Here is a 21,486-nt window from a genome sequence, read left to right on the forward strand (position 1 = left end):
GAGATTGAATCCAGATACCGTCAATGCGTCAATGACCGGCAGACAATTTTTCCCCACGTCACTCTGGCTTCCGTTCCGACATCCTGACCGGCCGACGTTGCGTCGCTTTGGCCAACAGGGCGACGCAGACACGCACCACATCTTCCTCTCCACTGCGTCAATCCTCCAACACGGCCGGCAATGATCTTCACTTCATCGCAGCCTCTGCTCGTCGTAGTGGCCCTCGCTTTCGCAGCTTTGGCTACGACTGCAGACGCCGCCACGTTGCGAGGCACTGTCCAGACAAATCACATCGTGCGCGAGTTCTCTCTCGTAGGCCCCGATGCCAAAGTCGTTGCCTACTCTCTCAATGACACCAGCGCCCCTCGCTACGAGGCCAGAATCAAGAGGGACGGCTCATGGCAGCTCGATCTACCTGACCCGGCGCCATACGTTGAGCCCGCAGTGGTGCCAGCGGAAAAAGAAGAGGGAGCTGGGGAGCCAGTTGCAAGTGGTCCTCCCAAGTCGGATGTCTACCTTCTCAAGTACAAGCTGAGAGGCCTACGCATGGACCAGTACAGACTAGATGTCAGACCTTCAAAGAAGCCTGGCCAGCCACCTCTGTTGTTTGCTAGGAAATATGATCCGTAAGTAGACCCCAAAGAAGAAGCTAAAGCATGACATATGCGCGCACCCTTCCTTGCTCACACTAGAGCCCGCTCGCTTTAAATATTGCAGAACATATCCTATCTCGTCGGCTCTCTACCTGTCCGATGTTGCTCAATTGCCCTTGTTGGACTACCCTCTGGGTACCCACAGCTACTTCCAGTCGGTACAAGACTTCAATGCGCTCAACTACCTCTGGATGACCATCAAATCGCCCATGATCCTCATGGCTCTGGGAGCATTTGTCTTGGTCTCTCTGCTGCCGAAGATGATGGTGAGTGATCCTTTCTCACTTTGATGTATACGATAGAAACTGACCTTCTTCTTCGCCCGTGATCAGGCTACACTCGACCCTGAGGATGCAGCTGAGATGAAGGAGAGTCAAAAAGCTATGGCGGACCGCATGGCAGCGCTCCAATCCGGCGATTGGAAGGCTGCCCTGGACAGTGGAGCGCCTGTTGCGGTACCTGCTGGCAAGAGCGGTGGTCCAGGCGCAACTGGTGCTCAAGCTGGCGGCGGAAGCAAGGCAAGGAAGAGGAACTGAAGAGTCTGGGAATTGGTAGAGGCAGTAGAGGACAGTAGACGGCACGCTCCCAAACACTGGTTGTGAATAGAGTCAGCACTGCAAGCATACTTCCACATTTTACTTCGGGCGTGGGGCGAGGGACAATCGTCTGTGTATTATACAGGTGATGTGACAGAGAAAAAACACTAGCCGGTGGTGACTATTGATACAGTGAGTCTAGGTATACGGGAGGCTCAGCATTGATGCTACTTCGACTTTGCGCTGGCGTGCTCAGGCGTGTGAGCGCGGTGAGCAAGGCTCAGGCCATGCATCGACACGCCAGGAGCTAAAGTGCGAGATGCGAACGATCCAGAGTCAGCCATCTCGGCAAAGTCGACTGTGAGGAACAGACTCTAGACGCTCGATCAGACTCACGTTGCACTTCAGTCTTCAGAACCCGTTTGGCCTTGTTGCGGGGATTGGGAGCTGTGAGAGCGAGTACGGCAGAGGGTGAATGATGGGTCAGCAGAACCGTCACCATAGAATGTGCTGGGCTAACAAGAGCAAGCTCACCATTGGAGTTCTCAGTCAGGTAGAACCGTCGCAGAAGCATGATTGCCTCCTCTCGGTAGTAGCCTCCGACTGCTTCGTACGGCGGTGAACTGATGAGAGCGGGACTGCGCGATATGAAATGGACTATTCGGTCAGTGACCTCCCCGTGAGACCCGTTCCACTTCGTACTCACTCGTCATGGCACCCTAGCACGCTTCCATTGCCCCCGAATCTCTCATTACCTGCACCGAAGACCACTCTACCAATTCCCACCTGCCGAAGGGCAGATCCACACATGATGCAAGGTTCTACAGTCACATACAGGGTCGTGTCCTTGAAAGGATTGTCCGAGCAGTTGTGAGGATCGAGAGCGAAGTGCTCAGACTTAGGAGGGTACTTTGCGAGGATCTCGTCGATTGCTTCCAGTTCCGCATGTCTTGTAGCCTATGGCGACAATGGGGAGCGGGTGAGTCCTGCTGCAGCTGTCGCACCTAGTATAGTCACAGAGTTCACTCACGTTCATCAGCTCATTGGTCCTATTCCGGCCCTTTGCGATGATCTTGCCGTGTCTGACGAAGACGCTTCCCACCGGCACTTCCAGTGCTTCGAAGGCCTCTTCCGCCATGAGAAGAGCTTCCCTCATCCATTGCTTGTCCTCCTCCGATTGATCCTCCTTGGCGACGTAGACTGCTGGCGATCCCCTGACGGGCGGCGGAAGTGCTGCCGCAAAGTCTTCGTGGCTCATGGCGAAGTCGTGCGAACGAACGAACAGTTCCTGCGAAAGTGAGGCAGAGGAAGGATGATTCGCGAACATGCCGAGCAATAGCGGACCATAATTATCCGTGGCGGAGGCGGAAAGTGGGTACCGGAACGGAAGCAAGCCGAAAACTATATAACAGCTGGCATCCATCGCCCTTTTCGCCTTGCGCCCCGCACCACTCACACCCACACGACCCGCCCGCCGTCTTTCACATCCTACACGACCGAACGACTGGTCGGCCGAGGAATCCGTCTCCGTCTGCCTCACGACTTCACGTACGCTTCATTGCGACAACCTGAAGTCATTCATCGGTCTCTTTCATCTCTTCATTTCACCTTGTAATACAAAGAGAAGAAACATCAATTGCCAATCGATACGACTCTGCCTGCCCAAGCTCGAGCTCAGCTCCAACGATCTCTTGCGCGCGCGTGCCTTGGACTGTCCTCTAGTCCATAGCTCTGGTGTGGTCATCCTGCATTGACGACACTCGGCGTCACTGCGTCGCTGTCTCTCTCTTGCAAAGACAAACATGGCTGGTATCGCTCTACCTACCTCGAACCAGCAGCAGCAGCAATCATCAAATGGCAAAGCAGTCGTGAACGGTGGCGGGGGTGGGAATGAGGGTGGTGGGCAGTCAGATGCACAAAAGGATGCCAACGCTACGGCTCTGCAGGACTACAAGAATAGCGCCCTGGGCTCCGCCGACGCTGCTATTCAGCAAGGCTTGCCCTTGCCAGTCTTGCAGTGAGTATGCGTACGGCCAATACGGATTTGTGACTGAGTAATGAAGGACGTCCATGAGGGACGTTCTCGTGGAGTCGTTTGACCCACTCGACCGTTGCGCAGACCTTGCTGACGCTGAGTACACCTAATTCATTGACAGAAACATCGTGGCGACGGTGAATCTGGAAGTCCGGCTCGACCTGAAGACCATCGCACTGCACGCCCGCAATGCAGAATACAACCCAAAGGTGCATATCAGCCGTCTGTGGCCGAGGTTGAGGTGTTTCGTTGCGCATTGATCAACCGCATTGCTGACATGTTGAGTCTACTACCCGCCTTCATACGTGACTGCCTCTGCAAACTGCTCTCCCCACTCTTTCAGCGTTTTGCAGCTGTGATCATGCGTATTCGAGAGCCAAAGACGACGGCACTGATTTTCGCTTCGGGCAAGATGGTCGTGACGGGTGCTAAGTCTGAAGATGACAGCCGACTGGCAAGTCGCAAGTACGCTCGTATCATCCAAAAGCTCGGCTTCGAAGCCAAATTTACAGAGTTCAAGATCCAGAACATTGTCGGATCGTGAGTATCCGCACCCCAACTCTCGCGGTAGCCGTGATGTCCATTGCTGACCTCGACTTTCATGGCCCTCACTCGTCACAGCTGTGATGTGCGCTTCCCCATCCGACTCGAGGGTCTCGCCTACGGCCACGGAGTTTACTCTTCGTACGAACCTGAGCTCTTCCCCGGTCTCATCTACCGTATGGTGAAGCCGAAGGTCGTATTGCTGATCTTTGTCTCTGGCAAGATTGTGCTGACGGGAGCTAAGGTCAGAGAAGAGATCTACCAAGCCTTCAACCTGATCTATCCTGTGAGTTCAGAAAGACCTTCAGCTTTCACGAACAGGACACTCACCTGCGCTTCGTCTCACATCCCAATTACAGGTGCTGTCCGAATTCAGGAAGCCTTAGAGACCGTGGGATGAGACTAAGGGGTTGCTGGAGGTTTATACAGCCTTACGATCCTTCTCCCCTCCTCGGTCATCAGAAGACCGCACGCCGAACTGAAACACACACACATAGCGATCGCAGCAAACCAAAAATAAACGAGAAACGAGATTCTTTTCCTTCTTTCTGCTCAATGTTGAGCTGCTTTCTCCTGTTAAATTGTACTTTAGCTATTTTCATTCTCCTCACCACGTATATCTCGTCGGCTCTCCTCTGTGCGGGCCTTATCGATCCCACGGAGTCTACTTCGACCGCTTAGACGAAGGTCGGATGAAATGTCACTTTTTGCATCCATGACCAATTTCTCTTTGACCAGTGTCTGCTCTGCGGTGTGGGAGGATAGCACCTGAAGGAGGTGTGCTGGGTGTCCTGGTCGGCTGTCTGTCTGCGTGTGTGGCACACAAGGCGCGTGCGTCGGCAGGAAGAAGTGATTGAGCGGCCTAGGTGCAGTCGCTGCAGTCCATCCCACCTAACCTCTCCTCCTGCTGCACACCAATCTCGCTCTAAGACTACATCGTCCATTCCTCCTACACTGTGATAGCTTTGGGATAGAGAGAAACGCAGCCAACCGCCAGTGGCCAAAATTCTCAGCAACAGCAACAGCAGCAAACATGTCTCTCCCTCAAGGATACAGCGCAGCAGCGGTGAGTACCATCTCAGCGGATTAGGATGTATGACACCTCTTCACAATGCTAAGACCCTTCTGACCGATCTTTCCACAATCCCATGACCTGCTGCCCTCTACTCGACCCCGACGTCATCCGCCATCCTTCTCTCTATCTTCACTCTTCTACGACCCTCTTACCAACTCACCTACCTCGTGGCTCGGAACCCAATAGGAAGCACACGCCTCTGCCCTTCCTTTCAGCCCAATGATCCCTGTGAGCTCTCTGCCCTATGTCGCAGTGACTTTGCTATTGGCAAGCTTCTTCGGCACCTTCTTCTTCACTACGTGAGTGTTGGACAAACAGTAGGTGAAGCCAGACGTGGAGACGATGCTGGGATGGATACCAATAGGGTGGTGCTCAGATCAAGGGGTAAGACCTTATAAAATCAAGTGCCCTCGACTGACTTCCTCTCTTGCCCTTGCTTCGTGGCCTCTGTCTCCTCAGACTACCGAAACGCAACGCTCTCGTCTCGGAAATCCTCGTAGCCGTCTTCTCATCCGTGTGCGCTGGCTTCGGCATCGTGGCACTCTTCAACGCAGTGGGAGTCTACGTCTGAACGGAGGGAACGTCGGTGGACTGAGGTGGGTGAAGGAGGGACCGGCTACACGACGTCAGGCGGGACGAGCAGGACGTAATACAGGGGCTTCACATGGTACAGGGTTGCCTCTGAGCGAGATGAGTCGTACATAGTATGATAATGCGCAGGCGTACAGACACACAAGGACAGTATGAGCGAGCGATGTGAGCTGAAGGAACAAGAAGAACAAGATTGTCCCTCAAAGATTGTATCTGAAGTGATCACGTTGATGCGGCGATTGGAGTAAGTCAGTGCTGCTGTCTTTGTTAATGCTGGGCCCACCCGAGGGGAGTACTCACATGGGTATCACACGATTCGCGCTAACCTCCTGCCTACAGAGGGGGCACTCCCTCTTCTCCCTCAACCAGCTCATGATACAGCTCCAATCAAACATGTGTCCACATTCCGTCACTGCGCTCGTCCCCTTTTCTGGCGTCCTCTCATCCATGCACAGCGTGCATCGCAGCATCGACTGCGACATGGACTCGATGGGCGCCGTTCGCAGCTGGGCGGCTGAGATCTCGTCGTTCGTTGGACGGGAAGAGGTTGATGAGGGAAGGATGTTGCCAGTGCTCGAAAGGTATGCAAGTGGCACTTGGGCACCGGGAGGTGCGAGACTTGTGTAGTCCTTTGGAGACTCGCTCTCGCCTAGACCTGACTGATCATGTACGCCAACGGGCTTTGCGGAACCACTGCTGTGAGTCCATTTGCGGCCATCCACCTCGACGAAGGCCTCATCGTCCGCTTGGTCAGCAGAATCTCCATCGTCTCCACGCGCAGCCTTCTTCTGTATGGCGCGCTTGTGCAGATGGCGATTGAGGGAGAGGGCTAGCTTGACGCCGAGCTGGATGCCCAGAAGGACACCTAGCACTTCGTACGAGGGCGGCTCCTGGCCGGGCGGGGAAGGATGGATGGATATCTTTCCGGAAAGAGAAAGGGCCTTGGTCAGTATGAGCGGCAGACATGACTCTGTAGGCCGTAAATTGTACCGCTACTCACGTATTTGACTCCCACGAGCCTTTGAGCTACCTTGTAGTACTTTCCACCGAGGTAGAACAGCATCAGATGGAACGCACTCGCATATGCCAGCCAGCCGTCTGCCTTGCTCAGATCTTCGATGCTGGGTAGCATTCGTGCCGTGAATGCTACCAGCTTGTCTAGTCTAGAAGGCTGTGGTTCCTTGTCCTCCACTTCCTTCTCGTAACGGCTGCCATGAATTGCCCTCCACCTCATCCTAGCCCTTTGCAACGTCTGAGAGCGTGAAGCATGGGTCGCATTGATCCGTCTCCGCAACACAGCATAGATCCGGCTCAGCAGGAACGGTGCCAAGATCTGTGTGAGGATAAAGGCTATCCTCTTCCTCTTGCTGACGTACTTTCCCCTCGCTCCCACCATCCTCGCTCCGACGTACTCCTCTCCCAGCGTCTGAGCACCCTCGGCGGTAGTGAAGACATAGTAGGCTATGCTTGCCAGCAGTGTAATTTTGCCGCTGTTGAGCTGTAGGAAACGGGAGCCAAAGACCTCTCGTGTGACGTCTGAGAGCTGGGCTTGCAAGAGGGACAGGTAGTAGGAGTCCTTCTGGAAGGAGCGAATGATCGAGGGCTGGAAGGCTGCCGGGAAGGAGAAGGCAGAATTGGGCCGGTAGGCATCGGGGCCGTCCGGCCTGGACGATGGGCCTGCTTGGCTGGATGTCCGATCGTCTGTCATCGACGGCAGCTGGTGTAGACGACGGGAATGCTGGTCTTGGTGGTACGCTTGGTCGGGCAAGGGTGGGGGAAACGCGGATGGGTCCTCTGAGCCGGTTGGTGAGCCGGTGGGTGGATGGTGCGCCTCGCGCGAGCGTGTGCTTCCGCACAGGCACAAGTTGAAATTTTGACCAGGAGAGGGGAAGAGAGCACTTCTTCTCACCACTGCTGCATCATCCTCACGCTCTCTTGACTTCACATACACTCTCCTCGTCTTGACACCTTCATCATGTCCGCTGCATCTACCTCCGCACTGCCACCATCGGCTCAGCAGATCCTGTTTGCTCGCGCCGTCATCCTCACCTTCCAGCTGTGGCCATCGATGCGTCTTGCAATCTCAGAGCAATGGGGCGGTCCAGACTCTGCCGACAAGTGCGACTTCTTGATCTCCCACATTTGTGACACATACGGTGGAGAGAGCGGCGCTACCTCCCTGGGAAGATTCGAGCCAACAGCCGCCTTTGACGAGAAGAACACACCCGGCGCTCCTCCCACACCTGAGGAGGATGAGATCGCTGAGACACTCGAGGGCTATCTGGCAGACGAGTTCGAGGCGAGAATCGAGGACCAATCTTGCGATTACATTGCCGGTCGAATTGTCGCCCTTCATCAGCTCATCTTCGCTCGACCAGCTTCGGCAGATCAAGTAGCAGCAGAGGAGGTGGTCAGGGCGGGCAATCTCGCGGTGGAACAATTGACCGAGGCTGCTCAAAAGCTCAAGGGCTCGGGCGCTCCGAAGGTTCAACGAGGAACAGGGAATGGGGACGACGATGCCCTATCAGAAAGCGGAAGCAGCAGTGAGGGAAGTGACGACGAGATGGACGTAGACGAGGGACAGGGCAGCGCAAGAGAGCCGACGAAGAAGGCGGAACCCATCGTAGATGAAGACGGCTTCACAACCGTAGTGCGAGGCAAGAAGAGGTGAAACAGCACCACCTCCTGCACCTTTTCCAGCAGCGGAAACTGTCACTGTCCCCTCACGGCTGTCACCGTTCTGAGCGCGGCCTGTCAGGGCGTTGCGAATCGCAAGCAGCCCGGGCTCGCGAGCACCTTAGCGAGGACTTCGCAAGGCCCATCAGATGCAAAGCAGCGTGTCGAGCCCATCCCCAGGCCGGCATCAGTAGAAGTCATGATCACGCATCCCAAGACCGCGAGGACAAAGCTGTTGCTGTCAGAGCCCTCGCGGCGCTATGTCAAAGGTCTTTCCCAATGTTGTACATATACCATTGCTACCCTTCCAATCTGTACACTTAGTACTTGAGTGGGTCGTGACCCCAGTCTGAAAGGGCAAGAGCGGTGACGACAAGTCAGTAGGCTATTCATGGGCCATCTTGCGATCCTCAGCATCCCACACTGCTACTCACTCTTGAGACTCCTGACACTCTTCGTCTGCTCCAATTCCTCCTTGCTCTTCCTCTCCTTCATACTCTCCTCCTGTGCCAAATGTCTCTTGCAGTAGCTCACCACCTTGCGCATATGAGCCAAGTCCTCGTCGGTGTACTTGTCCTCCTTCTTTTGTGGGTTGCGCTTGAGAATATCAACGATCTTACGACCAGACTCGTGCCCGACAGTCTCGCCTGACTCGCCGCCCCAACCGGCAGACTCGGAGGACTCTTCCTTGAGCCAGGCCTCGAGCTCCGAGGAGGACATGTTCACAAGCTCGTTGAACTCGGAGACCTGTCAGACAGAAGAGAGGAAGGAGCAATCGGGATAATGAGCAATCGGGATAATGAGCAAACAATTGAGAAGAAGGTGGTATGCCAAGCAAACTCTGGCTGCCTCGATACTCACAACATCAGAGTCTGACTTTCCCATTTTGGTTTTCTTGCTAGCCAGGACGCGAGGAGTGGTGTGAATAGAGCTGTGAAGTGAACTTGAGTTCAAAGTTGGTGGATGGTAGGACACCAAGGAAGGGTACGCTCCGTGGAGTTTATGTAAAGAAGCACTGGCTGCAGCGATTCCTCGCGTAGATGATCGCGTGCAAATGTGACGTCGCCAGACCTGGAGAAAGGATCGCATCTGGACACGACGGACAGACAGACAGTGCAGAGGTACGTCTCTTGCCTTCTTTCTCTCCCTCCTGGCTGACCTCTTTGAAGCCACTCGCACTCTGCCCTCTCTTGAACCCTGGCTTTAGGCGTGCGGGAAGGCAGTTACCTAAGCTTCCAGCATCCGGCCAAGATCCCTTTCCGCCTCTCCACATTTCTCCTTCGACCGACCCGGACGTCATGCAGAAAAAGTCGCCCGACCCCGACCCCGACGCGGATCCTCGAGGTACAGCAGAAGTTCTTCGACCTGGGATGAGGCCGTGAATAGAACGCCTCCATAAGGCGTAATAGAGGAAGAGGCAAGCCGGTGGAGACAATGCGACGAGGGTCAATCTACTACACTACTGTACAGACTATGGGCACTGGGAGCAGCAAGATGAGAATCCTTCAGTCAGAGAGCTGACGAGAGATTTCATCTGTCGCGACTGATAATATTGAATGGTGTGTAGGAATCCGAATCCCTTGTTTGGTCAAATTCTTGCTGTTGGTACAGGTCAAATTGTTGTCGTCTGTCTTCATGGGTCCAGTCTGAGCCATTGCCCTATGGTCTAGCCTACGATCTGCTTCGCGTCGCAGTCTCTATCTTGCACACAGCCAGGTACACGGACCCCATCCATCACCCCCAGTACTCAACACATCCGCCGTCCAAAACCACCAGCTTAGCCCTGCACAACTCCGACTTGAGCAGCCCTCAATATCCTATCCTTGATCTTGAAACCCATCTTGGAGCATTCCAGGACAGTGCCAGGCTCCTTGCCGGGGATCGGTGCTTGGAACATGGCCTCGTGTTCGTTGGGGTTGAACTTCTCGCCCGTAGGGTCGAATTGTGTCACGCCGTGTGTCTTGAGCATAGACAAGATGCTCTTCGATGTCAAGTCCACGCCATCGTAGAACTCAGCAAGAGCCTTCCTTGGGTCATCTGCTGCTACCTCGCCAGCTGGTGCCTTGCGCAAAGGCTCTGGCACAGATCGCAGCGCAAGGTTGATGATGTCCAAGGAGTTTGTGAGGTCACGAGCAAACTTAGTGATGGCGAAGTCGGAGGCTTGGGACTTCTCCTCGGTTGCTCTCCTTTGGGCATTTTGCAGATCTGCCTTGCCGTACAGAACCTTGTCCTGTGATCGGAGAAAGATAAGAATGAGACGTCAGCATGATCGGTGAGAACCACCTGGATGCAGACCACACTACATGCAGAAGACACTAACCTTGAGCTCCTTGATGAGTGCATCCTTCTCAGCCAGCTGCTTAGCTACTTCGTCTTGCTCGGCAGCACCACTGCCACCCTCTGCGGCTGGCTTGTTAGCCTTTGCGCCCATTGTCTCTCCTCCTACCTCATTCTCTGCAGCCTTTGCCTTGTCTGTCGAAGCTGACCAACATCGCACTGATGTTGAGAAAGGGGAAGATCGGCGAGCAACGGAAGAAGAGGAGGCGGAAGGGGCAAGTGCAAAACGAGTGGCGCTGCTTGTCGAGGGTGCTGAGGCGCCCAGAGAAGTTGACATTGCCTCTCTTAGCGACGAGCGAGATGCTCTGAAAGTTTGAGGAGCGAAGAGAACCATGATATCCAACGTATGGTGATGTGTCTTGTGGGAGGTATGATACGAGATGTGAAGCGGAGGTGTGGAAGGATTGAACCTCTCCGGTCCATAGAGATCTTCTCGGCGGTGAGAGGGCCTTCCGCCGCGCGCAACGCTCACGAGATCTTCCTGGAGTGCAGCCTCCCGCCCGCGATACCATCACTTCTGGCTACTTTTGGCTCACCCTACATCACACCACGACGCTATGCGGAGCTCACTCTTGTCGTCGTTTGGCAGGCTTGCCCTGCAGGCTCAGACTTCCGTAGCATCTTCATCCCGCTCGGTAATGACAATTGCTCAGCCAACACGGGTAGCGCGGACCATCATCCGCCCAGCATTCCAATCCCCCGCCCTGCGAGCGCCTACTTCAAGCCCTGCAGACTCACGCTCGTACGCAAGCGCAGCTCCCTCATCATACTCCATTGGAAGTCTCTCACCAGCTCAACCGAAGAAGACGATGAAGCGTGTGGGTCGAGGTCCGAGTTCAGGCAGGGGTGGAACAGCTACTAGGGGTCACAAGGGTCAGAGAGCGAGGGCGGGCAACGGTAAGCCTACACCAGGCTTTGAAGGTGGTCAGACGCCAATTATGAGGAGATACCCGAAGAGAGGATTCGTCAATGCGTGAGTAACAGAGAAAGAATCTGGAGACCGAAAGGCATCAGGATGTCCGACTGATCCTTTGTATTGCCTTCGCAGCTTTGCACATCGGACTGTCCCTCTGAACATCGAACGGTTGCAAGACTGGATCGATCAAGGGAGAATTGACCCATCAAAGCCCATCACTGCAAAGGAGCTGTATGAGACCAGATGCGTCCACAGTCTGGGCGACGGAGGCGTGAAGCTGCTTGGCGAGGTGAGTCTTCCCTGCACTCGATTCAATACCAATTTCCCCTGCTGATCGTTGTCTCTCTTGCGATGCTCCCACAGGGTTCAAAGACACTGCGTCAACCTCTGACACTGATTGTGTCTCGGGCCTCTGCCACGGCGATCAGAGCAGTCGAAGCCGCCGGTGGCTCGATCACCTGCAAATTCTACACTCCTCTCACCCTCCGAGCACTGGTCAAGCCAGAGAAGTGGCTGCTGCAGGGCAAGATGCCGCCCAATGAGCCGCTGCCGGTCGGCAAGAGGGATCTGCTCTACTATTCAGATATCAGGAATAGGGGGTACCTTGCGAAGTTGCATTTGACGGGTACGCTGGCCCTCATCTGAGGAGGTTGGCATGGGCAGGCAGGCGAGCAGAATAGTCGTGTGTGTAGCAGCAGGGGTGACAGAGACTGTTGGGGCTTGCAATACTACCTGAGATCTCGACAGATTGCACACGAGAGGTATCCAGCGCAAGAAGTGAAAGCATAGAGCATGATATATGACGGAGGCTTCGATGAGGCGACAAGAATGAAGGTACGCTGGCGGATGGTGTGATGTGTAGTGGTGACGACAGTGGTTCCTCTAGCTGCTTCATTCGACTGTCTCCCCCTTGCTGAGGCCGTGCCCTGCGTTTCTCTGCTGCCGCTGATATCATGGAGACGCTCTTTCACAAGTGAGCAGAAGAGCCACACAAGTGACAGAGAGGGACGACTGAGAGAGGATAGTAGATGCCGCTACGCTCGTATGCCCGGTCTACCCATTCGAGAAGAGACGTAACCTCTGCTGCCTCGCCCAACAGCTCAGTAAGCTCATGCAGCCATTTCCCGTGCTTGCTGCTTGATCCTCTTGTCATAGCCAGCTCGGTCGTTGTTAAACAAGTGGAAGGCAGGCGCTTGTGCTGGATCGGCCTGGTTCGGCTCGTCGAGCAGGCCCTGGATACCCAGCAGAATCTGCTTGACGTTTATCGAGGCCCGCCAATTCTTCTCCTCGTCCTGCAAAGGATGAGAATAGGGAGGATGCAGTAGGAAAGTGGTCAGCGCAGAGCAAAAGAAGAATGAAGGCGAGCTGCTTGCCACCGGGCTCTCAACTTACAAGGATCGACAAGCAGACTGTGCCAGATGGATAGATGTTGGGATGGAAGAGAGGTGGTGTGAATTTGCCTATTAGAGCGTCGGAATCGGAGAAGGGAGCACGGTCAGCCTATACTGCGTCTCTTGTACACCTCCTCAGATACTGCAAAGTCTCGCTGCCAGTAACTCACACTTTGGCGGCTTTGTGGGGAACTCTTCTGGGAATGCCATGGTGAGCTTGTATAGACCGCCCTCCCAGATCGTCCCTGTCTTTCCTGGAATCCCTGCCTCCCAGTTGAGCATATCGAGCGAACCGTCCTCCTTCTTGACTGGGCGAGCGTAGAAGCCCTGGACAAGTACGGGAGGCGAGGCAGAGAGTATCAGCACAAGCGCAAAAGGTAGAGACCACCTGGATTTGGCCTTGCCGCTGATACTCACGAAGGGATGGTCTTTCCTCCATGCTTTGCGTTCCTCTGCAAGGCTACGAGCAGGGATAGCCACAGATGGAGCTTCTGGTCAGTCGCTTGTAGCGCCGTTTCCCCTCCTCGTCCATACCTACTCACCGAGCGCGACAGATGCCGGACATATTGCTGAAATACTACCTGCTGAAACGAATATTGGCACAGTGGGATGCGAAAGCCTTTGGAGCAGGGATGTATGTGCTGTGGCCGTCGAGATCTATGAGGTGACAAGGCTTAGGGGTGGGAGGGTAGAAGGTCTAGGATGAAGTATACGATGGCAATGCGTGAGTAGCGAGGAGCGTCAGTCTACGCGGGACTGGACGCACATCTTCGGAAGCAGCAGCGCGAGACCAGGCACAGACAGTCAAGCCAGGCCAAGCCAAGGAGAGACCAACTCCACCCAAAGAACACGATACCCTCGCCTGGATCGATAGCCACCCACCACCACCACTCTTGGTACGGACGTCCAGGATGACCTCCACGCGCTACTCGCAACAATCGTCTACAAGCCAGGGCGGGCCATCTACGGGCATGGCTCGCACGTCTGTTCCAGCCATATCCACCTCGAGCGCCTCACGCTCCTCGCACTCGGGCACCTACCCCATCTCCCCCTCGCCCCAGTCCGCCCTGCCTTCTTCGCAGAGCTACGCAGCACGGCATCGCTTCTCCTCCAATCCTGCCCTTTCCAATGCCCCTACCAGCTTTCTCGCTAGGACGCCCGTCAGCGGCATTCCTGCAACGACCGGAGGAGGTGCGCCTGCTGGCTCTGGCAGTGGCTTTGCGCAGGATCTGCTGGATAGACCAAGAGACAAGACGAGGAACACAATGGTCGCAGCGAGCTCGCTGGCATTCTTGTTCGCTGAGATGGTTTCATATACCCAAGGTCGGGTCAGCGGGATAGGAGAGCTCGAAAAGAAGTGAGCGATTGTTAGAGCTCGATGAGTGATTGATGCACATTCTCACTGCCTGGCCCACGCCTTGCCTTCGTCCTCTAGACTATCACTCCTAGGGTACCACCATGGTCAGCGTCTTCTCCCTCTACTGCACTCTCGGCTTGAGAGCCCATCAGGCGGTGGTTCAGCCAGCTCCTCCAAGAACCCAAAAAGGGAAATCAGACTATTGCCCGCCTTGCTCTGGGTTCACGGTCAGGCATGGAAGGCTCTCTTTGGCAAGCAGGCAGATAGTCTGGAGAGGAGTACAGAGCGCAGCGATGAATGTGAGTAATAATGCATTCACTCTGCACCAGGAGTTTCGCACTGACTCTCCAGCTCCTGGCTTGCAGACATGATCTCCACCAATACTCCACTCTACTCGAAGGGGATGTCAATACCCAAGGACATGTCGCAGCTCTCCGTAGAGGCATATACCGCCGGCATTGTCGAAGCAATCCTTGATGGAATGGGCTTCCCTGCTAGGGTCACCGCTCATTCAGTTGCTACGCCAGAATACCCGCAGAGGACGACAATACTCATCAAGCTAGACAAGTCAGTGATGGAGAGAGAAGAGGCCTTGGGTACTTGAGACAATGAATAAGCATCACATCCAACTCAGCGGATTGGGTATGAAATGGTCTGCATTCTTCCGTGTATACTGCTCATGTAGTCGTGAGAGGGGGCGCAGCAGCTGTCGCTGTCCTGACATGGAAAGTGATCGCAGCCTGTCCTCCAGCTGTCGATGCCGTCTCCGAAGCGCCCTTTGCTCCCTGGGCAATGGCGCTCTCTGCTACTACTGTCGCATTGACTCCCAATCTACCCAAAGCTCCCCTCAGCAGCCCGACCGAGTGTGGAAGATGTAGCTTGGCCACTCTTGCTGTCATCGCTGATCCTTCCGAAGTTGCAATGCGGGCCAGGGGCTTGAAGGCTTGATCTGTAAGCACATACACGCCTCTGTGATTGGTTCTGAGTCCATCGACTTGCTTCTCCCATATCGCTGTCCAGAAGTCTTTGCAGACGAACTTGAGGACGTCTAAAGTCGTGGCTAGTGGTGGACGATCGCGGGACAGTCTGAAGGTGGAAAGAGCAAAGTGTCAATGGGGCTGGCCTCCAGTATGCCCTTCTGCTCACTGTCTTGCTCACCTCTCGGCCAGGTTTGCTCCTACCAAGGCTCCCACCTGCTCCAGCCTGGCTTCCAATTCCCTCTCCTCCTCCTTGTCCTCCCTCCTCGCAGCTCCATTCGAGCCCTCTACGACCAAACCAGCCTCTTCCACCTCCTCCATCAATCTCCTCCGCCGCTTGATCGCTCTCCGGCTGGAATGGCGCAGAGCCGAGGGCATCTCGGCGAGGAGAAGCTGGTAGGGAAGGGCGTCTATGAAGGGGTCTGCATTGGGTGGGTGAGGAAGAGAGAGGGCGAGGCAGTAGGGTGTGACGAGGTTGGAGGTGGACGGATCGCGGGGTGCGCTGAAGGATGGGAGAGCGTGCTGGATCACGGGAGTCGAGGCGCCGTTGCTCGTTGCGGACACCTGAGAGGAGCTCATGGCTGTACCGTCGGCTCTACAGATGGAGAGAAGCGATGTGAGGGTAGGCCGATATGATCAAGGCTTTGGTTGGCCTCTGAGTGAGGTGAAGCCAAGCTATGGAAGCACACACGCACGCACGCACGCACGGCATGGCGCCTCTCAGGCGTGGCTCGACTTGCGCCCGGGCGTGTGTGCGTCTGTCCTTCCATCTCTCACTTCCGTCAAGTTTGGAAATCTCAGCCCGTCCACTTCCAGTCCATCCTTCCTAGACTACGCATCCTTCCTCCCTCTCGCACAGTCGACTTCTTCTTGCAACGTCTACAATGTCACAGCCTGCAAATGGACCTGGAGCTCCGAGGACGGGAGGAGCTATTGGTGGCAAGCCACAGGGAAATGAGTACATTTGCGCAGGTGAGTATCAATGGCTGGATGGCGGGACGGCGGTCGGACGAAGGGTACTGCTGCAAGACAGGAGGACCTATCAAGGCATGACTACCGACACTTGCGGTATATTGCATTGGGCTGAGAAAATTGCAAGGTCTTCGGTCGCTACCGGATCCGTTCCCTGAACCAGACACTCACCCCGTTCTGCCTCTTACGAATCCCTACGCCAGACTGTGCCGCCCTGAACGAAGTCAGGCCGCGAGAGCCGATCCGATGCAAGGAGTGTGGCCACCGAGTCCTCTACAAGCAGCGGACAAAGCGCATGGTGAGTAGCATGTACAGGGTGGCAGAGTGATGAGCGAAGCTCACAGAGGAGGCCATAGAGCCAAATGGATGGGGCGGACAGTGACGCTGATGGCCCCACTGCCTCTACTCCTACGACCTCACCTCCGCTCAGCTTCACTTTGAGGCAAGATGAACTTCTCCCAGCGATGTTGCGACATCCCTCGACTACTGTCGACTTTCTCCCCAATCTGTACTTGTAATCTAACATTGTTCATCCATCTCGATCTGTCTGTTCCTTACCTTGCCGATGGCGGAGCTGAGGAACTTAGGCGGCGGCGATGAGAGGTGATAATCTATTGTGTTTGGGGCATCTAGAAATAGTCTCCAGTACAGATGGAGATGACTAGAGACCCGGCCTCTTCCCACCACGCGCCGGCGTCGAAGCTCCACTGCCAGCCTCGTCATCCTCCCCATGCGAGCCTCTTGTCTCTGGTGACTCGACGGTCCTCCAATCCTCATTCGGTTGCTGCTCCGTCGTAAAGGTAGCTAGGAAATCGCGCATGAAGTTCCTCCACCTGCATGCCGGCCAATGGGGGAAGCTCGACGTCAGTAAGGGAAACAAGTATCAGAGCAGACGACCACTCGCAGTCGACTCACGGAGCTTGGCTGGGCACTACATGTCCACCCGGGTGCCACTCCACCCTAGATTTTTGACAGCAATCGAGAAGAGTTTGTGAACGGTCTGTAAGACGAAGTGAAGATGTGATGCCGATCGGTCAGAATAGGACACTACCTTGACGCCATTTCTTCTCCCGCTTGGCAGGAACTCACCCTCAGTCACAATCTGGTCGCTCCTCCCAAGGATGCTCAGAACCGGTGTACTGATGCCCTTGCCATCTTTGCCCTCGAAGAGTGCTTGATGGTTCGGATCCCTGCTCCGGAAGCCAGAGATTGCGATGCAGAATTTGAGTGGAGGATGACCTTCGGGAATCTTTAGGTCGGGGAGGAGGGAGGGGTTCTCAAAGGCTGCTGCGATGATGGCTGCTAGGCAGGCTCCTGGTAGGTGCGAGATGTGGTCATTAGTATGGGTAAGGCATGTATCAAAACTCCAAGGAGCTCAGTCATCTGAAGCGCCATGCTAACCTTGTGAGAAGCCGACTACTCCATCTATACCTCCCATCTTGGCAATCTCGTCACTTAGCAAGCTCCAGCTCTGTCCAATGTCCTTGTACGCCCCCTCGTCCGTCGCTCTCCACCAAGCCCTCGGCTGCTGCTCAATTGGAGTATCCTCGGTCACTTCATCCTGCCCATCGGGCGCATCCAGGGATTGTGTCGAGGTGATTGGCTGCACGAGGAGAGGTCCATTGACAAAGACAAAGTCGGCTACATTTCGGCAGGCTTTGCGAATGGCACCAAAGCGGCGGTGCAGCACAAAGGAGTTGGAAGTGTAGCCGTGCAAAGCGAGGATTCTGAGCTTCTGTTGCGCCATGCTGTATGACTGAATGTGGAGAAAGAGAAGAGCGAGGAGTAAGAAGAAGTGGTAGGACAGACGTGCGGCTGCGTTGCGAAGTCGGCGCTGCGTCGCTGCTCCGACGGAAAGGAGGCGGCAGTGCCGAGCAACACGGGCCAACACGGGCCTCGGTGCTGGGCAGCCTCAGCTTCACCTTCTACCAACACCAGCGCCCATCCTCCCTCGACCCAAGCAAACAGCTCCAGAAGTGACCTTCTCTGGATTGCACCTGATCTGCATAGCGTCTTTCTGCATCCTGCTCAGATTGACAAGGCACCTCTACCAGCCAGCTGGCGGCGCTCGACCACTACCTCCCTCGCAGCAATGGACAGGATACAAGATCATATCTATGCCCTCCTCTCCTCCCTGCCCTGCTCACAAGGCATTTCTTCTGTGTTGGACCTCTGCGGTCTGTCTGGCGGTGCTGATGGCTTGATGGGTGGGGGGAATGTAGGCGGTGAGATCAAGCTCAATGGAAGGACAATTCAGATCGAGAAACTGCTAGGAGAGGGAGGATTCAGCTTTGTATACCTTGCTCGGGACAAGAGCAGCGGGAGAGAATTCGCACTGAAGAAGGTGAGTCGCCGACATTTGAGCACTGCGAAGCTCGAGACTACGAGCTGAAACATCCACCTCACTCTGCCACGTACCGCTCGTTCTGCCTTGCTCAGATCCGTTGCTCTCACGGCTCAGAGTCCTTCACACTGGCCATGAAGGAAGTCGAGGCAATGAGAAGATTCCGCTCCCCCAACATCATTCGCATCTTAGACAGCGCCGTCATCCAAGAAAGCGATCATAGCTTTGGCTTTGGCAATCTTCCAGAGGGACAGGGCGGGGGCTCTGATGGTCGCACAGTGTACCTCTTTCTGCCGTACTACCCTCTGGGCAACATCCAAGACGCCATCAACCGTCATGCTGTGAATGGTACTCGGTACTCTGAGCGAGACATGCTGCAACTCTTCCTTGGCACCTGTCGTGCTGTGGAGGCTATGCACCGGTACCGCCTGCCAGACGTCCCTCTGGGCGGTCGGCAGCCAGAAGCCAATGGACAGCAATCCTCAGCTGGATCGTCGCGGAGGGGTGGGCAACCCTCAAAGAAGAAGATGATGTCTTCCTCCAATGGTCAAGAGGATGAGCAGGACAATGAGCCTCTCATAGAAGGGGCTGCCACGAATGGCAGCTCTGACCCTTTTGGTATCGAATCGGATCCCGAGAGCGATGGGGATGATGAAGATGGCAGCGCTAGGTATCCACCAAAGCCTTCGAAGGGCAAGGGTCGGGAGATCGAGCAGCCTGCATTCGGAGGCGAGGGTCTGGAAGGTGGCAAAGGCGGTGAGCTAGTGCCCTATGCACATCGTGATATCAAGCCTGGGTGAGTTGAAATGGAGCGGAAGACCCACCACACAGTGCCTTAATGACCGATCCACTTTGCTGCGATGTCTCGACCACACCTCAGCAACATCATGGTATCGCAAGGCTCTTCAGCAGAAGGAGACGCTCTGCATGTCCCTATCCTAATGGACTTTGGCTCAGCAATGAAGGCCCGCGTCGTCATCGCCTCACGCAGAGAAGCCGTCGCAGAGCAAGACCTCGCCGCCGAGCACTCCACCCTCCCCTATCGCGCCCCGGAACTCTTCGATGTGAAGACCGATTCTACACTGACGGAAGCCGTGGACATCTGGTCCCTGGGATGTACCCTTTACGCAATGGCCTACCACTACTCGCCTTTCGAGACACCTAGCATGCTAGAGCAAGGAGCCTCTACTGCTTTAGCCGTACTGAACAATAAGTGGGATTTCCCCAAGAATGATCAGATTTACTCGGAGGGGTTCAAGGAAATTGTTAGGAGGTGTCTGGTTGGCGAGCCTGACAAGAGGGCGTCGATTGAGGAGGTCATTGCGTTGACGGACAGGGCATTGGAGAGGATCGTGTAGATAAAACGGTGGCAGCAGCAGCAGCACAAAAGTCACTTGCAAACAAATTTATATCGTAAGGTTCATTCCCGTCTAGAACAAGCGCTCTGTTCTACAGATGGAAGGTCTGTGAAGAGACAAGCGTCTCGTCAGATCGTCTTCGCGCAACTCCACCTGATTGCCCAAGACTTAACAGTATAACTGGCCATTCTCACGGATCGAGAGTCCACATTGAGGAGGTATATCCCCGGCTAAGTTGAGTTTCCGAACCACCGGAGAGTCATCTTCGAGGTGGATTCCCAGTCTGTAAGAATGGCCAGTTATACTGCCAAGTCTTGACCATTCGGATGGAGAAACGTGAACATAAATTGTTCGCAGCGCAGTGGAAACGCAAGCGGATGGTGAAAACGGTGCTATGAACAAATTGTAAGATGGCAGTCTTTGCTTCTTCAAACACACTCGATCGCCTTGTCTTCGGCCCTCCGTGCCGCAACCATCTCCTCGGTGAAGTTAGCTTCGATCAGTAGAGGTATGAGCGAAGCGGCATTCTCGTAGCCATAAAAGTCAATGGCGTAGCATGCCTGCAGACCAGGTTGAGCTGCAGTCCTTCGAGCTCCTTGCACATGCTCCTTTTCGCTTTCGCCGCTGGTCTGCATCAGCTTCCCTGCGATCAGATCTACCATGCGTCGATTCATGCCCTCGATGCCGATGCACTTGGGTCCCGTCTCCCACCAGCCCTTGGCCACGACGGGAGGCGTAGCCCGAGGGAAAGTAGCACCGCTAATGAAGTCCAGGGCGAAAACGTCTGGATCTGCGCCTGCTTCATCGAGCAGCTGACTCGCCAGGTCGAATTTGACGGGTATATTGGAGGAGGAGCCAATGTTGAACCAGTCCTGCGTCTTGACCTTTTGACCCGAAAGAGGCAAGGTGTACTCCCATACGCCTTTTTCGTTGTTGGGCCAGATGGGAGGGTGAATCCCACCCACTCTGTCTTCGTTGGATTCCCCAAAGCGGGAGAACATGACGATTTTTCCCCTTGCTTCTCCCAGCGTGGGGATCTTTGGACTGAGGAACCACTTGTCCTCATTGGGTCGCACGTAGAGGTCGAAGAGCAGTCTCTTCATCAATTGCCGATCTCCCTTCTCCTGCTTGATGGAAATGATGACCGTCTCTCTCCTGCTACGCTCGTCTTTGAGAAAGTCGTACACCTGCTGAAGAGCAGCGCCGAGCTCAATCCTCTCCGCCGTCAGGCCATGGTACGCTAGTAGTCTCTCCTTGCCCTTGCGCCCCTTGGGTGTGACGCGAAAGTCCATGAAGCGGATCCCGTCTTCAAGTTGGGCACGGATGGTCGAGGTGACCTCTTGACATTGTGCAATTGGCCAGCCATAGCGAGCGAAGGTCTCGTGAGTACCAGGAATGGAGAGGGCGGAGAGACAGACCGAGTCAGGCAGGAGGGACATAAAGTTGTCCTTGTCTCGGTTGGGGAGCAGAAGGAGCTGCAGGGGTGGGAAGCTGCCGTCTGTCTTCTCCAACCGTGGTGTTCCTTGCATTGCCCAGAAGCTTGCCGAAGGATTGCAAGGCCCATCAAACTCGACCCGATCCCAGCTGTAGCCTCCAATGCGATCGTGGCGTCGACGTCTGAGACTCAGCAGGACTCGTAAGCTTGCCGTCGAGGTTGCAGAGCTTCCCTCGGCATACTCGTGGAGAGTCTTCTCGTCGCTGCTGTCAATTGACTGTGTGCGAGAG

The 21,486-nt window shown here is 55.2% G+C and overlaps 16 protein-coding genes across 16 annotated transcripts; 8 read left to right on the forward strand and 8 right to left on the reverse strand.

Moving 5' to 3' along the window:
* Nucleotides 1-180: 180 nt before the first annotated feature.
* Nucleotides 181-1,358, forward strand: BCV69DRAFT_310479 (hypothetical protein; the record flags this gene model as incomplete). Its single annotated transcript, XM_025494795.1, has 3 exons — nt 181-626; nt 718-919; nt 986-1,358. The coding sequence occupies 3 exons, from the start codon at nt 181-183 to the stop codon at nt 1,187-1,189; spliced, it is 852 nt and encodes a 283-aa protein (XP_025350140.1). The 3' UTR covers nt 1,190-1,358.
* Nucleotides 1,303-2,492, reverse strand: BCV69DRAFT_280594 (cytidine deaminase-like protein). Its single transcript, XM_025491666.1, has 5 exons — nt 2,220-2,492; nt 1,896-2,146; nt 1,724-1,827; nt 1,586-1,636; nt 1,303-1,496 (listed from the first exon to the last, which is right to left on the reverse strand). Exons 1-5 carry the CDS (start codon nt 2,445-2,447, stop codon nt 1,417-1,419), a joined length of 714 nt encoding a protein of 237 aa, XP_025350141.1. The 5' UTR covers nt 2,448-2,492; the 3' UTR covers nt 1,303-1,416.
* Nucleotides 2,493-2,660: 168 nt separating this feature from the next.
* Nucleotides 2,661-4,176, forward strand: BCV69DRAFT_280598 (transcription initiation factor TFIID-1). The gene is made up of 5 exons (XM_025491667.1): nt 2,661-3,206; nt 3,346-3,433; nt 3,568-3,764; nt 3,846-4,053; nt 4,127-4,176. Exons 1-5 carry the CDS (start codon nt 2,992-2,994, stop codon nt 4,151-4,153), a joined length of 735 nt encoding a protein of 244 aa, XP_025350142.1. The 5' UTR covers nt 2,661-2,991; the 3' UTR covers nt 4,154-4,176.
* A 497-nt stretch (nt 4,177-4,673) lies between these two features.
* BCV69DRAFT_280600 (hypothetical protein) lies at nt 4,674-5,639 on the forward strand. The gene is made up of 3 exons (XM_025491668.1): nt 4,674-4,833; nt 5,029-5,141; nt 5,302-5,639. The coding sequence occupies exons 1-3, from the start codon at nt 4,801-4,803 to the stop codon at nt 5,411-5,413; spliced, it is 258 nt and encodes an 85-aa protein (XP_025350143.1). The 5' UTR covers nt 4,674-4,800; the 3' UTR covers nt 5,414-5,639.
* Nucleotides 5,424-7,210, reverse strand: BCV69DRAFT_280601 (hypothetical protein). Its single transcript, XM_025491669.1, has 3 exons — nt 6,434-7,210; nt 5,734-6,353; nt 5,424-5,646 (listed from the first exon to the last, which is right to left on the reverse strand). The coding sequence occupies exons 1-3, from the start codon at nt 7,139-7,141 to the stop codon at nt 5,634-5,636; spliced, it is 1,341 nt and encodes a 446-aa protein (XP_025350144.1). The 5' UTR covers nt 7,142-7,210; the 3' UTR covers nt 5,424-5,633.
* A 140-nt stretch (nt 7,211-7,350) lies between these two features.
* BCV69DRAFT_280603 (hypothetical protein) lies at nt 7,351-8,429 on the forward strand. Its single transcript, XM_025491670.1, has one exon. The coding sequence runs from the start codon at nt 7,409-7,411 to the stop codon at nt 8,102-8,104; it is 696 nt and encodes a 231-aa protein (XP_025350145.1). The 5' UTR covers nt 7,351-7,408; the 3' UTR covers nt 8,105-8,429.
* On the reverse strand, nt 8,344-9,322 carry BCV69DRAFT_280604 (hypothetical protein). The gene is made up of 3 exons (XM_025491671.1): nt 8,971-9,322; nt 8,544-8,856; nt 8,344-8,458 (listed from the first exon to the last, which is right to left on the reverse strand). The coding sequence occupies exons 1-3, from the start codon at nt 8,992-8,994 to the stop codon at nt 8,430-8,432; spliced, it is 366 nt and encodes a 121-aa protein (XP_025350146.1). The 5' UTR covers nt 8,995-9,322; the 3' UTR covers nt 8,344-8,429.
* Nucleotides 9,323-9,552: 230 nt separating this feature from the next.
* BCV69DRAFT_280605 (GrpE nucleotide exchange factor) lies at nt 9,553-10,842 on the reverse strand. Its single transcript, XM_025491672.1, has 2 exons — nt 10,430-10,842; nt 9,553-10,339 (listed from the first exon to the last, which is right to left on the reverse strand). The coding sequence occupies exons 1-2, from the start codon at nt 10,538-10,540 to the stop codon at nt 9,887-9,889; spliced, it is 564 nt and encodes a 187-aa protein (XP_025350147.1). The 5' UTR covers nt 10,541-10,842; the 3' UTR covers nt 9,553-9,886.
* Nucleotides 10,843-11,015: 173 nt separating this feature from the next.
* On the forward strand, nt 11,016-12,243 carry BCV69DRAFT_280606 (ribosomal protein L15). The gene is made up of 3 exons (XM_025491673.1): nt 11,016-11,419; nt 11,495-11,651; nt 11,726-12,243. The coding sequence occupies exons 1-3, from the start codon at nt 11,085-11,087 to the stop codon at nt 12,005-12,007; spliced, it is 774 nt and encodes a 257-aa protein (XP_025350148.1). The 5' UTR covers nt 11,016-11,084; the 3' UTR covers nt 12,008-12,243.
* Nucleotides 12,244-12,471: 228 nt separating this feature from the next.
* BCV69DRAFT_266536 (ubiquitin-conjugating enzyme) lies at nt 12,472-13,478 on the reverse strand (the record flags this gene model as incomplete). The annotated part of the gene is made up of 5 exons (XM_025490812.1): nt 13,296-13,478; nt 13,171-13,213; nt 12,924-13,080; nt 12,755-12,822; nt 12,472-12,654 (listed from the first exon to the last, which is right to left on the reverse strand). Exons 1-5 carry the CDS (start codon nt 13,316-13,318, stop codon nt 12,472-12,474), a joined length of 474 nt encoding a protein of 157 aa, XP_025350149.1. The 5' UTR covers nt 13,319-13,478.
* A 540-nt stretch (nt 13,479-14,018) lies between these two features.
* BCV69DRAFT_245743 (TRAPP I complex) lies at nt 14,019-14,714 on the forward strand (the record flags this gene model as incomplete). The annotated part of the gene is made up of 3 exons (XM_025490173.1): nt 14,019-14,110; nt 14,189-14,409; nt 14,476-14,714. 3 exons carry the CDS (start codon nt 14,019-14,021, stop codon nt 14,712-14,714), a joined length of 552 nt encoding a protein of 183 aa, XP_025350150.1.
* A 36-nt stretch (nt 14,715-14,750) lies between these two features.
* On the reverse strand, nt 14,751-15,754 carry BCV69DRAFT_104185 (hypothetical protein). Its single transcript, XM_025489029.1, has 2 exons — nt 15,269-15,754; nt 14,751-15,196 (listed from the first exon to the last, which is right to left on the reverse strand). Exons 1-2 carry the CDS (start codon nt 15,664-15,666, stop codon nt 14,788-14,790), a joined length of 807 nt encoding a protein of 268 aa, XP_025350151.1. The 5' UTR covers nt 15,667-15,754; the 3' UTR covers nt 14,751-14,787.
* Nucleotides 15,755-15,863: 109 nt separating this feature from the next.
* On the forward strand, nt 15,864-16,544 carry BCV69DRAFT_104238 (hypothetical protein). Its single transcript, XM_025489030.1, has 3 exons — nt 15,864-16,059; nt 16,187-16,357; nt 16,490-16,544. The coding sequence occupies exons 1-3, from the start codon at nt 15,988-15,990 to the stop codon at nt 16,508-16,510; spliced, it is 264 nt and encodes an 87-aa protein (XP_025350152.1). The 5' UTR covers nt 15,864-15,987; the 3' UTR covers nt 16,511-16,544.
* BCV69DRAFT_280611 (FSH1-domain-containing protein) lies at nt 16,469-17,869 on the reverse strand. The gene is made up of 4 exons (XM_025491674.1): nt 17,461-17,869; nt 17,149-17,373; nt 16,975-17,059; nt 16,469-16,892 (listed from the first exon to the last, which is right to left on the reverse strand). Exons 1-4 carry the CDS (start codon nt 17,804-17,806, stop codon nt 16,721-16,723), a joined length of 828 nt encoding a protein of 275 aa, XP_025350153.1. The 5' UTR covers nt 17,807-17,869; the 3' UTR covers nt 16,469-16,720.
* A 282-nt stretch (nt 17,870-18,151) lies between these two features.
* Nucleotides 18,152-19,761, forward strand: BCV69DRAFT_245195 (Pkinase-domain-containing protein; the record flags this gene model as incomplete). Its single annotated transcript, XM_025490142.1, has 5 exons — nt 18,152-18,220; nt 18,290-18,403; nt 18,499-18,840; nt 18,880-19,199; nt 19,284-19,761. The coding sequence occupies 5 exons, from the start codon at nt 18,152-18,154 to the stop codon at nt 19,759-19,761; spliced, it is 1,323 nt and encodes a 440-aa protein (XP_025350154.1).
* Nucleotides 19,762-20,189: 428 nt separating this feature from the next.
* Nucleotides 20,190-21,290, reverse strand: BCV69DRAFT_244740 (PLC-like phosphodiesterase; the record flags this gene model as incomplete). Its single annotated transcript, XM_025490126.1, has 1 exon — nt 20,190-21,290. One exon carries the CDS (start codon nt 21,288-21,290, stop codon nt 20,190-20,192), a length of 1,101 nt encoding a protein of 366 aa, XP_025350155.1.
* Nucleotides 21,291-21,486: the final 196 nt, after the last annotated feature.

Source organism: Pseudomicrostroma glucosiphilum (genome assembly GCF_003144135.1).
Source record: "Pseudomicrostroma glucosiphilum strain MCA 4718 unplaced genomic scaffold BCV69scaffold_2, whole genome shotgun sequence".
Taxonomy (NCBI): domain Eukaryota; kingdom Fungi; phylum Basidiomycota; class Exobasidiomycetes; order Microstromatales; family Microstromataceae; genus Microstroma; species Microstroma glucosiphilum.